The sequence below is a fragment of the Anarhichas minor genome, unplaced genomic scaffold, assembly GCF_050575085.1.
Source record: "Anarhichas minor isolate MPS153535 unplaced genomic scaffold, ASM5057508v1 ptg000027l, whole genome shotgun sequence".
Taxonomy (NCBI): Eukaryota; Metazoa; Chordata; class Actinopteri; order Perciformes; family Anarhichadidae; genus Anarhichas; species Anarhichas minor.
This window is the reverse complement of record NW_027466473.1, coordinates 2,836,704-2,854,432: the sequence shown is the minus strand read 5'-3', so window position 1 is coordinate 2,854,432 and position 17,729 is coordinate 2,836,704. Positions and strand designations below refer to the sequence as shown.

General features: G+C 39.9%; 1 protein-coding gene across 3 annotated transcripts in view; it reads right to left on the bottom strand.

Moving 5' to 3' along the window:
* ntm (neurotrimin) overlaps nt 1-17,729 on the bottom strand; it is a 465,347-nt gene that overhangs the window by 43,425 nt on the left and 404,193 nt on the right. The window contains exon 1 of one of the 3 annotated variants that reach the window (XM_076102228.1): nt 162-974. The exons of the other annotated variants lie outside the window; for them this stretch is intronic. Within the exon in view, the coding sequence (XP_075958343.1) occupies nt 162-313 (152 nt within the window). The 5' untranslated portion in view covers nt 314-974. Of the gene's footprint in view, nt 1-161; nt 975-17,729 lie in introns of those variants that run through there. 3 annotated transcript variants of the gene reach the window in all.

Genomic DNA, 17,729 nt, shown 5'->3' with positions numbered 1-17,729 from the left:
CCATAGTTGCAGTTCCCAATTCCGTTATAAAAAGGAGGGGATTATAATAAATAATCATATACACCATCAAAATGGAAATATTAATAGCATGTGAGCTATGAGCAATTATCTTAACAGCTTGCTTGGAATACTAAAAATGTTTGAAAAAGCTTGGTAACAACCTGTTGTACATATGCAAACGCAGCTCTGGAGCGGTCTCCGGGTTTCTGTTGTTAATCTGCCCACACTTGTGACATTCAGGAGTGATTGAGACAATGAGCAGAAGACTGCACCGCCGAGCACTGTTGCAATCACAACAGATTGGCTTCAGCATCACAAAATGCTGCTTTGATACAGGTCCTGGGTCACTGATCTTTCACTGCTTCCACAGAGCAACACATCTGCTGAGAAAGCACCGCCAAAGCTGCAGGAAAAACAACAAGTCTCACTTACAAGGGAGTCTGCCAAAGGAAGAAGAAATTCATACTTTGTACAACCTGTGCTTATTGGCTGCCAAATGCCTGTTCATCGTCTGGGTTCATTGAACTTCCTGTGGCCTCATTTTCTGACCTACAGAAGGGCATTTGAGAAGAAACTGTTTAAAATGGCGGCAATGTAACGGGAGCAGAAGACTTTGCAGCTGAGAGACTCTCGGCTCCATTAACGCTGTCACAGCTTTTGTTACAGCATCAGTCACTTCCACTTCAGTGGCGGCAGTAGGGTCAGCGGCATCCTTAGGGCATGTGTGCTGCTATGTTAGAGAAAGAAGAAAAGAATGGTGTGTGTGTAATCAATAAGGTTTTTAAAAATAATGGATCACAGTGTATGTGAGATGGCGAAGGATCAATTTACTATGACAAAGTGGATTCAAAGTAGGGTTTTCATTTCTAATGGCTACAGCTAATTCATTTCTGTGAGCTGCAAATGTATTTCCCACTGTTAAACCTTTATAAATCTCACCTTGCTGCAGTGACATCACTGTTGGGTGTGGTTACAGGTTCCATAGAGAAACACTGTTTGGTGTCACTCTTTAAGATGACGTGCACACTTACAAGGACATGTGCTTAAAGTGCATGGATGCTCACTCAAGTGTAAAAACGGAAGCTTGAAACTTTTCCTGGAGTAGGTCCAGCACGCGACCTCTTTGGTCTACTGTGGGTCTTAATGTCCAAAAGAACTCAAGCTTTCCCTATTTCCAGAAAAAAGCGGGATAAGGATTGTCTTTATTATGTAAATCTTGAGAATGGATGTAAAGTTTGGGGCGACAAATGTCTGAGACAGAAGATAAATAATCATTCAAATGTATTTTTGGTAATGAAACAATTTAATAATTGGTCTCTCACAGCAGCTTCAAGAGAGAAACTACTATAATTTAAGTTTATATGTAATGATAATAATACACTTTATTATAGAGCACTTTGTAAAATCCAAGTTACAAAGTGATTCACAGCTAAATGAACACAGACATAATTCATACGTCAGGTTTAAAGAAAACTGATATAACTATTTACTAAAGAAAAACTACAACGGCAAGAATAGAAAACAAAAATAAATAAAAGAAGGAAACTAAAAGGCTCTCTGAAAATAGTACGTTTTAAGAATATCTCTGTCAGGTTTCACAGTTGTGAAGATAAGATTAAGGCATGTGGATAATTCTTTACATTGTGTCACTTGTACATGTGCATTTTCATTCTCACATTTCATTGATATTCAATATTATATCTAGATGAGTACAATCGACATGCTCCCAACCTATTCTCCACTTCCCTCATGTTTGCTTTGGATACTTTTCTTTCACCATGGCAACAGTACAAAATAAGTATGACACCATCATTTTCATCATTCCTTTTAAAAATGCATCATATTTTCAAAAATAATTTCTAGAAAAGGGGAGAAACTTTGTCCTGAAGTTATCATGCATCATTGTAACCGCTGAGATAGTTGGACTTCTGACACATGCAGGCTAAAGTGCAATAGAAAGTAGGAATTAATTAGTGAACAATATCGAACACAAAATCCTGATCATGTTGCTTTTAAAGGATCCAGTAACCCTCCTGCTTACTTATCTGTCTTCAAGGCCGAGGCTATGGTCAGCCCTCAGTGGTTTTTGGTTAATTTAAGAGGGTCAGTGACACAGCTGGCGGTTTCCTGGCACAGTGTTTGCACCGCATGAGTCATGCTATGTGAGTGGGAGTGTTGCCACTTTGAGCTCAATGAAAGATGTCACAAGATATGAGATTGAAGTTGCTGCTCTTTAGTCATCAATTGAGGAGGAAAGAGGAGGAATTAGAGTAGAAGCAGCTTCAGTGCCTCTTGTGTTGACTTTTACACAGCATTCTACAATAGCAAAGTCTCAAAACATGTGCAGACACTCATTCACTTCTACATGCAGGCTTAATCATCACTATACTTTACACTATACACTATATAAAGTAGTGTCAACGGGCCCCAGTGCATGCTAGTTACTAGAATAAAGCACACACACACATTCACACCATTAAGCACACCAAGTCGCGTCAGATTTTGCAGCTAAACTAGCTACCGTATGTCCTATCCTCTAATCACATGATAATAAATACACGTGAGACTTGACATTGCACAACATCAACATACATATTACCAAGCAATCATCAACACATATCTAACAACAAAGAATACCAAAGAAAATAAGAAAATATTCATTTAAATGAAGTTTAGTTGATAGTTTTTAAGAGTTTATCTATAGTTTTTATAGTTTATGCAGAATACACATATAGTTTTGTTATAGATGGCTACTGACTATTTAATATAAAATGAAAAATAAAAAAATGCTATTCAATGTCAGTTCTTTAAACACAGATGTACGAAGCAGCCAACCCGTTACGGGTCAGACCCGCTGCTATCGTTTGATTGGCAGATCCGTTCTCTCTACAGCCCCAGTGCAACCTGCACTTTCTATATCTACGGCCATATGTGTAGGATGTAGTGAGCGGTGAGCGGTGAGATCGCAGATTGCAACCAACTGAAAACCACTTGTGCTGGAGAGTAACAGCTGCCTTCAAGTAAAAACACAAGGCTCAGACAGCTTTTGGTTTGTCCCTTCTGGGCTTCTGTACAAACATGGCGGTGCAACACGGTGGACTCGGTGCAGAGAACCTGCTCCATATGTAGATATGAAACTCATTCTAAGCTAAAGTGAATATTCATCGAGATGATTGTACAGTAATGAAAACATAGTTATGAATAATATATTCCACTTCTTCCAATAAATCCTCCTAATCACACTGGTCCTTTAAATCGATCGCTGTCACATCCCTAGAAGTCTGATTGGAATGATCCTCTTGAATATATATTTTAAATATTAATATATATATTTTAAGAGCTTTATTAAAAAGAATACTGGTTTGACTTGGCTCTTATTGTTATAAACACGATATGCCTCAGCAGCTAAATTCCTCTAGAGAGCAGCAAGAAGAAAAGCGAAGGGATACATATTTTACATAGCATATTTTCTCCCCTTATCGCTTCTGCACAGATGGCAAACCAAATTTAATCCAAAATTAAATTGTCAATCCTCTCAAAAGCATGAAAGGAGGAAGGGAAGGGGAGATGTAAGATTGGGAGGTGAAACTGTAACCGTAAGCAAACAGCTCTGTGCTCTCCTCCTGACGGGAATGTGTGGATCATTAAAAATACATGACACGTGCTGCTCCACCATTACATGCTGCCAGTAGACTTTGTTTACACTCTGGATCTATTGGGTTAGGGTTTAATGCTGTGTCATCGGTAGCTGTGCTTCCAGGAGTACAACCCTCATCTCTTTCAACATCACCCGCTAATGACTCACGTGCACTTGAACTGAAGATGTTCATCAAAGTGGGCTATTTGAACACTAGACCAAAAGAAATGTTTCCCATGTAATGCATATCTTAATGAGCTGTGAGCTCGGTTGACAAAATACAAAGAGGGTGATGGAAATTATAACTCTTTTGATCATTTCAGAAGATAAAACAAAAGGTCAATGTGTCTGTATTTGGGGTCTAAATGATCAGATTACTCTTAAACAAAGACATAAATGCTTTTTTAAATATGGCATTCTGTGTGTTTTAGGAGCTCAGAAAAAGGAGACTTTGCATCCCACCTGTCCTGGATGATTTTGTTCTGCTGTCTTTTGGCCTGTACCAAGACTTACAGAGCTCGTCAACAACTAGTCATGTGCCACTTCTCTGCACCTGATAGTTGCCGGAAGTGTCACTCCATCCTTTAACACCCACTGACCACACGGCATCATTTGATGATGCATAAAGCACGCTCTCATAGGAACATGCTGTCAAACAGGCTTCAAGTGAGCGGCATTTACATGTGTATGTGGTGCACCATTGAAAAACAGGCATCGTTTGTAAAAAAATACAGTTGAGATCAAATTGTGAGAATTCAAGCTCCAGATGGTGACACATGACTTCACAGCTTTAATGTCTGACTGTGAAGTCATATCTCCAGTCTCTCAATCATTTATCATACGCAAGGATTTAGATGCATTAACTGTGTATATTTTAGTGCTTTAACTGACACCAACAAAATGTGATATAGATGGATACATGGATGGATGGATAGAGAGATGGATGGATGACAGACAGACAGATAAAGGCCTTCACATTACATTCTGTGAATAAGAGCAATCACTGATGTTAATGAAGGCAACAATAAAACAGAGCAAATGACTAATAAAAACATCCAAATGTTAGTCAGTGTAAAGTCGATATTGAAATATTTGTGTGTGTTGTTATTAGGATTGTGTCATGGGTCACTCTGGGTCATAAGGACCAGGACTGAGATCCAGGGACGGACAACACAGCAAGGGTTCTGCCCGCAACTCAAGCCCAAACTTTGGTGCTTGATGTCAGCAACATGTCAGATGTCTCACAGCCTGTTTCCATTCCAATGACCTGCCAAAGCACATCAGACAGTTTTGGCTTTTGGATGTGAAGTCCTGAAGCTTTATTACATTGGAGAATGAAATGTGAAGGGATGATATATAATGTTGTTTATTGAATGTTTTATGATTTCATTTGACCTAGGATGTAAAGAATACAGATTTGAATATAGGGTAGAATGGTCTGTGAAAAGATTTACCTCATTTTATATGAGTTGCTTTGTTGCTAGTGTGTTAAATGTGTGCTATATTTGATTACTTTATAATAACATTAATAATAATGTGTGTTAAATGTTGCCATGCTGCAGTTTTGCCAGATTTTACACATCGTTTCAGGGTAAACCGACAGTAATGGATGGGGTTACACCACTGCAAATGCTCGACTCTAAATATTTCATAAATGTGGAAGGTGCGACTTTTAACTGTATGCTACACTGAATTGAATGAGAAGGTGATGTATTAAGTGGTCTCCAGTAATGCTTAGAATATTCCACACTGGGTCTGGAATACACAGGAATTAAAACGTTTCATATCTCTAATGAACATCTGAGCTGAACGATGTTGATGAATCCATCTCCGTCGACATAAAAGATGAACAAGTGATTCATGCAGCCATAAAATCCTTGAATCAAACTTCATAATTTGAGAAAGGTTACCAACCAGTGCACTATAAATCCTAAATAACAGCAAACAAACCTCTTTTATTATGTTGATGTCTTTAAAAGGAGGAACTCAGTAAAAATAGAAGTACACTAAATCTTACTGTAACGCACCTCAAGAGAATGACTACATGTTCTCTTCATGATACAGCAGGTTTTATGTAGCAGCTACTCACATGGAATCACATTCAGCAACAACCAGCACTTTGCAAGAATGATGTCTAAAAAGGCCACATGACCCTGACTGTGAAGTATTGCATAGTTCATAGATAACAGTTCTGACTCAAATCCACTTCTTTCATGATCTTCTGAAGGCAAATATTGTCACATGGAAAGCAGATGAATGTTTACAGCAGAGATTAATATGCATGCCCCCCATGCTACGAGTACGTATTCATGTTTCCCATCTCTGTGTTGAACAAAGCGGATAAACAAGCGCTGTCATGACCTGATGGAAAAAGAGCCACTTGAGCTGCCTAATGTCTCCCCATAATCACAATGATATATTAAGCCTCAGCTATGCTGATGGGGACATTAATTAACCCAATCCATGCATTCATTAGAGAAACATCTCTGTGTCAACATACTTGTCTCTGTGTAACATGTGGGAGGATTAATCTGCTTGCGGCATCTTGAAGCACCACGGTGGTATTGTCACCGGGACATGCTCGACACATTATGACAGCGCCTTGACATGCATCACGGGGTGGGAGATGGTTAATGGACACGTCATTAGTAAAAGCAGTTTGAGGGGAGAGTAATCACTGAGCCTGACTCCTTAGTATTCAGCTGACAGGACTTTAGACTGGTGATACCTGAAAACCGTACGTTTACAAGGCTACCTGCTAAAGCAGCGTTACTCTGTAGGCCTGGTACCATCTTGACGAGGTACTTATGTTTCCAGTGCCTCAAAGGCTAAAGTCATGGAGCAAAAGTCTCTTTTACACAGTTAACACCACAAATCACAAAAATGATCACCTGCAGGCTTCATGTAGCTGCTTCTACGGAGGTACAGGCAGGCCAGCTCTCAGGAATGACTTTACTCATATCAACACATGCACATGCTCTATTCCTCCTACGGAACACATGCACATGTAGACGGAGAGAGACTCAGTAGCGTAGTGAGTCGGTCCTGACCCCTGAGCCCTGAGCCATGTAAAGCATTAACGTTGCCACACAGTCACACCTGACACCCCAGTGCTCCCTACAATCCTCCTCCTTTAAACCACTTTGCTCCGTCAGTCTAAGAGCAAATAGACCTATCTGCTGTAGAATGAGGTGCACACATTTATTAAGAGGGATATTTCTGATACGTGAATATTAACATTGAATTAGAAATTGTAGAAAATAATCAAATATAACACTGAGCTGTGGCTCTGCTGTCGGGTAGCTAGTGCTCATAACATCGTACAATGAGCCTCTGGCTAAACAATGTCAACATAAGTCTATAGCTATGGCTGCATAGCACCTGTACATTATAGATAACAATGCTTTTATTCCTTTTATCAGCTGCATCGGGCCATTCAAACCGCCTCTTCTAGAATTCCTTTCATACATTTTCTAATATAAAATACTATTTATACTTGGCTTTGCTGGTTATTATTTAGTGAGAGATGTGCATCCATATTGCCCAGTATGACCAGCTCATCAACATTTTAAATTCTATATTTAATCAATAGACCGTGTCAATCTGTTGCTTTCCATCTTGCATTAGTTGACAAGGGTTACAGATGCATTTCTTTGTGCATCCCTGTGCTGCACAATGACGATAAATGATCCTTGAATCCTTATAATAAGATGACGTCCTGTATACTGTACAGTATGAAGTAGCGGAGCTAAAGTGAATTATATCATAACACTGTGTGAAGGACGCGCAGTGTGAGATACATTAAAAAGATTGCTTTAACTCTCCTGGCTTGTCGCCCATCTCTTTAGCTGAGCGTTGGCTCAGGGAATGAATGAGGACGACTTTGTTTCAGACTGAGGGCATCTGAACCACCTTCCAAAAAAAACAAAACACAGATGGAGGGAATGACAAATGACAATCAGGTTAACCTTTTCTTTGTCTTCTTGATCTCAGTTTATTTAGATAAATTAGGAAAAAACTAACAAAAGTGCACCAAACTGCTCAAACTGGAAACGAATAAATGAGTTTCAGAAGAGCTTATAGCAATGGCTGAAAACAGAGCGGCTTATACGCCCACCCTACTCACAATGCAAAATGATTAAGATGTATAAACAAAGTAATCAAAATGTCTTTTGAATGTCTGTGTTATACCAAACATTTTAAAATCAGCCCCCCTTTTACTGACATGGATTTATTTTAAATGATATCTGAGCTGAGCTTGCTTCAGCACATTATTGCTTCAGTATTAATCATTGGCATCGTCACAAACATTCATTCTTGGATTGCTCATCTATGCTGCTGGTTGATTAAACACACAGTTAAAACTGCTGCAAGGTCAGTCAAAATCACAGAGTTGGTCATTTTCTTTTCTGATGACATGTGATATTTCTGGCAGCAGTTTTGGTCTGATTGCAGGATCTTAACAAACCGGAGGCGTGATTATTTCAAATAAAAACCATTTTTACCGGTGGTGATGCAAATTTTAGGCAGTTGCAACACTTTTTAATAAAAGGTTCCAATTGATTGGCGCAGGCAGAGGACCAACTACCAGGATCCCAGGTACGAGTAATGTTTGCATGTCCAGTATTTGAATAATCCTCTCTCTAGTGCTGGGCGGTATACCGGTTCATCCGGTATATACCGGTTTTAATTTCCCACATTAATTTTTCATACACCGTCATACTGGTGCATAGCCGAAACTGCTGTCACACTTCAACAGGCAGCTAAATATAATGTTCGCCGCAAAGAGCGCTACAGTCGGAGCTAGTTGTGTTGAGTGTATTGAGAGGGACCCCGGTTATAACTTTATAACACAACAATTAATAACTCACATCTAACGCTCTTTAACAGGGCAAAACACCACGACACAACAGTTTGTGACACATAAACAATTTGTAACACTAATAATTGTACATTTATAAAATTACACCGCCGAACGGCATGCTGGGTACAACTCGCTAGCTAGCCCGCTAGCACAACAGTCTGCTAACAGCTGGGAGAGGCTCCGTCGCTACACTACTGTAGCGTTACTGTAACGTTACATTAACGTTACAGTAACGTTACATTAATGTTACAGTAACGTTAATGTAACGTTACATTAACGCTACAGTAACGTTACATTAACATTACATTAAAGAACAGAACAGAGCGATGCAGGATGAACAAAGACAGACCGGAGATGCACCGATAGAGTCTGTGCCCAAGAGAGGAGCTGGGTCTGCTGTTTGGAAGTGTTTTGGTTTTAAAAAATCCGACGTAGACCAAAAGACTATATATTGCAAAGTTTGTCGAGCCACTGTTGTTGCCGCTGGTGGTAACACGAGCAACTTACTCCATCACCTCAGCAGAAAACATGAGTTGGAATACCAAGAGTGTGATGACGGCCGTCGGATTCGAGGCCGTCAATCAGTAACGTTGGCGCGAGTGAAGCCGAAGGGTCAGACATCGCTTGAAGAGGCATTTGCTCGAAGCACTGCATATGACAAGAAAAGCAACTGGTGGAGCGACATTACGAACGCAATAACGATCCATCTATGCAAGGACATGGTCCCGCTACAGACAGTCGAGAAAGACTCAGAGCAATGATTAAAACACTGGATTCAAGGTACGTCTTACCGGGGCGACAATACTTCAGCCAAACTGCTATCCCAACATTATAGGAACAACACCGAAGCAAGCTGGAAGCGGAGCTACGTACAGTCGCCCACTTTTCTGATATTAATGCTAATAAAAATTTGGAATGTTTTATTTGTTAAATGGAGAACCAAGGGAATTGTAACTGAGCAACAGCCATTTTAATTCTTGAACACCTTGGCAGGATAATGTGAATTAATATTAGGCTTGTTTCTTACTTTGACATTTGAGAAATATCTCTTTGAATACTTAAATACTTTGAGTGTTTTAGGTCAGTTTATAGTGTTTATACAACTATCTTAAAATATTTTGTTTTGAAAAGGAAGCCATGTTCAAGTTGTTGGCATATCTATTCATTTTTAAGTTCTGTTTTTACTACGTTGCAGTTTGCACAATAAAACAGTTTCATGCATTCTGATTCCTTCATATATTGTAACATTTTGTGGGGCCAAGCAAACCCTACAGTAAGCAAAGTCTTTATACATGATGACATCACAATGTTTTTATATTCTATGTACTCCTGACAGTAGAGTAAGCTACTAAGTACTAAGCTAGTAAATACTCTATCAATTAAGTGTTGGATTTACTTAAAGCTGAAGGATTTTTGAGTCATTTAGAAATAAATAAATATATTAAAAAGCACAGTCTGACTTTTATGGGTGAAGCTCCAGAAGCTCTGGATTTTACATTTCCCATAGTGCAACTGGATATCATCTTTCCGTGGCCCACCTCTGCCTGTTAAAGCATCCACGTGAGGTGTGATTTTTGTTTATTTTGATAAAACCATGATGAATTCAACAGAACTATTAATCCTGTTTTTCTTATGAAGTGGCTACATCATGCAATGGCCTATAAGACAAAATGCCTATACTGTTTGCATATTCAATTATTGCAAACAGTGTGAGATAATAACCTGCTTTGTTTCGTAGTGTAGTGTCACCTGCACACCAACACTGCAAGTCTTAGTGCTGAGCCTGAGCTGGAACAAATGCATTGTCTTATATCAGTATTGTGATTTGGACCCGCCCTTTGAACAAATACAGACATGTTATTTAAATTGCAGATGATGCAAGTCTGTTATCATCTTCTTGACAGATACACTTTTGTGAGCTAATTTCCACTTTTAAGCGTTATTTATACAGAGTGAGTTGGCTCTTTTATAACAATGTCCTATACTGCTGAACAAAAGGTAAATATAAAAAGAAGAGAGGGAGAGGAAAGATTAATACAAATAGAGGTACAGTTACAGAAAGGTATGCACAATTATTGGACATGGTCTCTAAAAGCTCTTGTTTTTTTGTTAATGTCGTGAAATATTTTGTTGACGTGTGTGTTGAAAACGTTTGAGTTAAAAAAATAAAAACGAATAGACGGACGGTTGTACGGGACGCAGATTTTAGGAGTCTATTCGTGCCCAGGGGAACATTGTTGTTTCATAATTCCACCATGACCATGTCGCTGCTGCAGTTTATCTCCCCACAGCTTGAAGTGGTCTCTCATGGATCATGTGGCAGAAGCACATTCTGCTTGTTCTTGTCCTGGGAGGGGGGGGGAGGGGGAATAAAAGGAGGAAACACTTGTTTGGGGAGTAGAAGATGGGGGAGTTCCAGAAGGAGATTCAGTGGCCTCAGAGCAATTGACATGGTCAAGAAATATCCACACACAGGCACCCGGTGTTTCCCGCTGTGCCCTAAACTGACATGAAAATAGACCAGTTACACCCCCACCACGTCCGTCTCCACTAACCTAAAAGAGAGCGAGGACAGCAGCTGGTGGGACGTGGCCAGCAGCTCCTCTGATGATAATCGAGGCTCAGTGTCTGAGAAAGTGTATGAGCTTTGCTTAATTGAGCTGGACACAAAGCTAAGCTGGGGATGAAAGCCCCCCTGTGAATAATATTAACACACTCACAGCTCCACACATCAGGCCAAATCTGCTGGAGCACTTCCACTCGTTTTATGTAAACGCTTTCGCACAGCATACAGTAAAGGCAATAAATCAGACGCCACAGACCGGAGGACTCCTGCGCTCCCATGCCCCCCCCCCCCCGCAACGAAACTACAGAAAATTAAAGGGGCTCATTTAAAGTATTAAGTTTGCTAATGGCTTAAACGTCAAAGACATTTTCCAGTCTCGGGAGATTGAGCGAGTAGCCGGCCCATGTACAGAAATCACTCATTTATCAGCCCACTCTGGCCACATTTCTGCGATGCTTATCTCTCGGATAGCTCGTCTTGTCTGATGAACAGAAACACAACTTCAAATGGGAGACGTGAGACAAAGACTCACAATGTCGTCGAGAAAAAAACATCCTCTTGCTGCAAAGGCAGTTAATATAATGTACAGTAGACAATGTCCAATAGGATTTTATAACTTCTAAATTGCCTTTCATCCATTCTTTCAGTTCAAAACTTTAGTATCAGAGGACTTTGTTCTTTGGTTCATAGCTTAGGGACAAAGTCATGTTCATTTATACGTACTGAAAACTACACTAAAAAAACACATGAATTGGTGTATTTTGATTGTCACTCTTTTATAGTGAGTAGTCTGAATTCTACCTCAAAGTTTGTAAGTTTTGATCTTTTATGTTTATGGTGTAGAAAACTTTTAGATTTAGAATCACATTTCTTCTGTATCTGTAGAAGTTTATTCACACTTTTCTTGCGAGACTTTGGGTTAGGGTTTATAACTAGCGTCATAGTTAGATGCAAATAAAATCAATGACAACCACAGTAACAACCACATGGCAGAGGTTGTTATTGGCACCATGAATTTGTAATTCCACGTTTTGGTCACGATGTAAAATGAACTTCAAAGCCTGGCGCTTGCGTGAGTCTTGTAAGATAATAGTCACTCGCTAGTTATGTCAGTCTTTAGTCCAGTTGACAACGCTCTTTCCCTAAACCTAACTAGTGTTGAAAGATCTTAGAAAAGTATGAAAGCATAAAAGTACAACTATTATAACCTGTAACCTTTTTGATTCAAAGTATAACCATTAAACATATAAACTGTGTTTGATAGATGTGATTAACCATATAAACTGCATAGATGCCTTGTATAAAATAGTCACTCCTGACCTATACAATTCTTCCTCTTCTGAACAGCATCAAACCAGTTACATTCTGTTTCAGCTCTAAAAGGAGGACTCATGTGTGAGTGACTCAGGAACCTGAAGGAGGTGCCAGCTGTGAGTTTGGGCTTTTTCCCCAACAAGAGAATGGGACAGACTTCTTGAATAGACCCTTTGGGGTCTTACCCCCTAAGAAGTGAGGACAAGAAGACCCTTCTGCTGTCTTACCCCTCAGAGGTGGGGAATAGAAGAAGCTTCTGCTATCAGAGGAAAGATAGAGCCTGGAAAAAGCAGCAATGTCAGAGAGAGAGGAGGGGAGACCATCCAGAATAGAAGCTGGAATTTATTCCTTCAGCAAATCAGCGAAAGCTGAATAGAAAATACCTATTACAGTAGGAGTGTTAGAATTAGTTCTTATAGCACTAAGACCGTTTCATTGAATTGAAATTGTTGTATGAAAAACTTTAATAAAACCACGGCCTTACCATTTGTAAGTGGCTGAAACCAAACCAAGTACTCTGGTTTTTAGAGCAACTTACCCCTCTTCCCCTGTCCGTTAACCATGTGACCCAGATGTGACGACAGAAGCTACCAGAGGAGCTTAAGGTAAGTTCCCTGGGTGAAGACTTGGCAGTGTTATGTGCGTCATAAATGGTGAGATGTTCACAATAGGCAACAGTAAAGTATAGACGATGTACATAACTATTCACACTGGGTGTTAGGGTTACATCCTACTGAGAGCGCCTAGGGCTTAGCCGTACAAGACTTTCACAAAGACAATAATTCCGAAATCCTAACGACTCAGCTACGGGGTGAGATAAAAGACCGAAGGTATTGATCTGACACCTCCAAGAGGAACCTAATCCTCGCAGGTGGGACAGCCGACGGAGTTACCACCGTGTTAGGTGCGCAAACCTGCCCCGCTTTCCCCGGGGCAGGAACCGTTCACGCTACACTAGTTTCCATTTTTGTTGCATCACTTTAACTTCCTATGAAGACGGAAGTTTATTTTATACTGTAATAATAATATTAGTATTACATAACGTCGCTGTCAAGTCCACAAGTGGCACTAGAGGTGAACCGAGAGTGTCACAGTTTGAAGCGTAGGGCCACTGACCAGGCTTCAGTGTTTGACGAGTTGGGAGTGACAATGTGTTGACTTGGTATAAATGCAGCAAGGACAGAGGATGTTGTATGTGCAGATTGTAAAGCCCTCTGATGCATTGTGATATTGGGCAGAACAAATAAAATTGAATTGAAAAATGTAATTGAATTAATCCGATTTTTCCCTGACACCCAAAATAATGTGTGTAGTGACAGGAAATATACGTTCTTTATAGAGCAAAAGTGTACACGTCTTACATTAGCCAAACATTCAGCTGTAGAAACGGACTCTTTAGACTTCTAGATCACACACAGTGTCCATTCACTTTGGATGAATTATTTCAAATACAGTAGAGATCACTTCATGTAAATATGCTGTTACTTTCTCCGTCTGAGATGTTGCACATGCGTACTTGTAGAAAGCTGATGAGGTAACCAGTAAACTATGTACATCCTGTGGAGATCAGGCTTCTCTGATCCCCTCCCCTGATTATGCAAACCAGGTTTCTCATTTACATGACTTTTAAGAAAATCAGCTAACTGGAGAAAATCAACTGTAACACAGCTACTTAAGTGCATGCAAATGTGCATTTAGTGCAATGCCAGTTTCTTTTGAATCCACTTGTGCGGAAATCTGCACCGCACACAAACATATGTCTTTGTCAATAATACTGCACTGTCCAACACTTCCCAGGAGTCTGGAAGTTCCCTCCTGCCATCACGGAAGAGGTTGCTGACTGTCAGTCACACTTCACAGGAAACACTCAGGGGAGAAGAGTTTTCCATATTTAGGCCTTCTTTTGTGTGACAAAACGGTGCCAAACTGTTGTCAAACCCAGAGCCCCGAACCAAACCAGGAAGTGAGGAAAATCAGATTTCAGTAAAGGAACAACACAGGAGCAATTAATAGCATTTGGAGACGTGATGTCAAAAGAAAATGAACACCCATTGAACTACAAATACACCATGCTGAGTTTCCTGTACCAATACCCAAAATCGAGTTTACAAAAATGAATTTCTTCATTGCTACAAATAAACCGTACACATCTGAAGCCATGATCCATTTATCTTCATTTATCTAGCCATGTGAGCAACAGCCCATGTTGACAACTATAACACAGAAGATACACCGTTTGTTCCAAAAGTAGTTTTGTTGCTTTGAGGTGATAAAACTATCCCAAGCGCAGAATACTTGCTTTTGTACCGTCACGTGTCAAAATAAACTGTTGTCTCTCTCTTTTCCTACTGGACCAGTTGACAGCAGCCAAACATGCATATTTGTGTAATTCAGCTTTAAAACCTCGATAGAACTCAAAACAAACTGGTCTGAAAACTGTAAATAATTGAAAAAAATATAAATTGCTATGCTCTGAATCCAGACACAGAGGGAAAAAACAGTCAGATGAACGCTTTAGCTCTAAATCATCAGACTCTGGACAGCTGCACAGACACATACGAATGAAGGTGCCTTTGGCAAATAATACCCACTGGCCTCTCATCAACGTATGTCACACAGTTCAAGGAGGGTTGTATGGCTGGGGAAAAAAATGAAGCTTAGTGCAGCTCACTTGTCACGCTGGGGCATTGTAGACCTCCAAAGTTTCCTCATAGACCGGGTCGTTTGTCAAGAGCACATGCCAAATATCATCCAGCTCAAATGTGACTGCTGCCGATGACTCTGTAGTTCTGTCCTCCGCTCTCAGAACAGAAGAACAATGACTTTATCAAGTTATTATTGTAAATAATTCTACATTATAAATGTATGAATGGTATGGAAATGAAGCAGTATGACATGGGAATGTTCAACATTAGGTTGATGGGCAGGAGGTGCAAAGGCTACTACTGTCTGAATCAAGTAGTTATGATACATCGGTTAGGCCATGGGTTCACGAGATCTGATCCCAACTGTCAAGTGTGTACACTCTGAGATCAGATGTTGCTCGCTTTGGGATCCCATCAGCCAGACCACATGCTGAGGTGACCTGACATTGAAAAGACAAGGTACATCCTGGCATTAAACATTTAGACTAGAGCATGGGCAGGGTTTGCAATGAAATGAACTTGACACTAACTCGTTTGTTGGGCAGTTTTGGTCAGCTCCACACCATCAGTACTACACAGATGCAGAAGGAAATTGAACCAAGCTGTATTCCAATGTGTGACATCATGTTGCACTCAAAAGACATATTGGTACTCTATGGTGGTCTGAGCAGCAAAGACAGAGAAATATCTGAATATGAGCTTTAGTCGAGACTCCAGCTCGGATTCAATCATCCTAAATAATGAAAAGGTGCCATTAGGAACATAGAAAGATAAGAGATGATGCATCTGCTTACAACAAACAATCATTTTCTCAAGTGAAGACTGGGGCACTTCCAGCCTAGACGTGCTCCTTAAGAGGTTATGTACACTCAAGTACATTACATCACAGTCATTTAGCAGACGCTTTTAACCAAAGCGACTTACAATTCAGATTCTATCACAATTTTGGGGTTAAGTGTCTTGCTCAAGGACACATCGACATGCGACTAGTGGAGCCGGAGCCAGGGATCGAACCGCCGATCCTCTGATCTGACTTAGCCACGGTCGCCCTATTGCACTCACATTTACCTCTTACAGCATGTTTGCGGCACAATCCCTCCAGGAAAAGTATAGTGCACTCAATCTCTATTTGTAATCAGGAAATAAGGGGATATGAGAACTGTACCTGCACTTCTGAAACACTTTATTTAGCAGTGTTTAGGGTGGAAGGTTTTGACACAATTTAAACATGTTTACTTCTCAATAATATATCTATTGTATGTGTGTGTGTACAGTATATGTGGATATACTATATGCATATGGATGTGTTTGGATATACATACTGTACATGCATATGTTTTATTTTGTACCTATTCTATTTCTTGTGTTTTTAATTTCCTTGGAAAGCACTTGAAAAGTCCTCTATGAATAAAGATTGAATTATTATAATAAATGTTATCAGTTTTAATGTGTGAGTGGTAACATGGGTGTGTATGACAATCTGTATCGTGCTGAGGTTATTACTGTGCAGTCAGACTCACACTCACAATGGGTTGCAATTCTGTTTTGTACTATAATTATTATGCTTTTATTAATATGAATGAATCACCAAATCGTGGAAAAATTTGGTGATTCGCAGAAAATAAAATTTGCATGGAACTGGTCTGATGCTATCTATGTAAGAAATGGCCCACTTGTGACTGACTTGTGCTAGCCCAACGGAGGGGTCAGCCGGTAGCTTGCTAGCTATAGCAGTTCATCAGGAGCAGGAAAGGGGAATAACCGGGTCTTTTCCATAATGTATAGATGCACAGAAGTGGCACAACACAAAGAAAATAGGAACAAATAATCAAATGCCCTCTTTTATTTTATTAAAAAAAAGAAAAAAGGCTGTTGTGTTTGCCAAGGTCAAGTGAAAATCCTAAATGAGAGGAGAGCTTCAGCACACTGAGGCCAGCAGAAGTTCATTCATAAAGGCCTCCAGCGTGTACTAATGAAGGTCACCATCACATTCCATCTGTGTGCCTGTCTTTTTCCTTTTGCTATTTCACAAATGCTCTACAAATGCAATGGTACATTTAATTAGCTATTTTATAGTACAGTAGAGTATTTACTATACATTATATTATATGTATGTTGTATATTATATAATATATGTAGTATTACAGAAAACAATTAAATATTGTGCTATGTTTATTTCAGGTTTCTTGAGTCCACATTTCTTAAGTTTCTCAACCTTACTTATAATGATGCAATTTACAAACAGCATTGCAAAAAATGAAATATCTTAAAAAATTGTAAGCAGTCAACATGTGCGCATTATTTTGGGTGTACAAAGACGTTCTACATCACTGAGTGTGGTTTGCAAATGTTGTGCTATTACCTGCCTGAAAATCCAGGTGCTGGCTGTATCATGGGCACTGGAGCCCAGAGTCAATTCAGTGTGGATGGAGATAAATGGAAAGAATGATTCCTACAATATGGGCTGGGTAGCGGTCCTCAATCTCCAAGTCTCTCTCATCTGGCACACAGAAACAGTCAGTGGCAAAGGCTAAGTGGATAGTTGGGTCTAATGGTGTGGTGATCCTATAAATAATAGCTACACAGTTTCCTCCCCATTGATCACACAGCCTTGGCTGACTGATAGTGGGGGTTGGTGTATGTTGGATGGAGCTGACCTAAGAGCATGCTTGGCTGCCTCTCCCTCCACATGCTTGTGGTGCA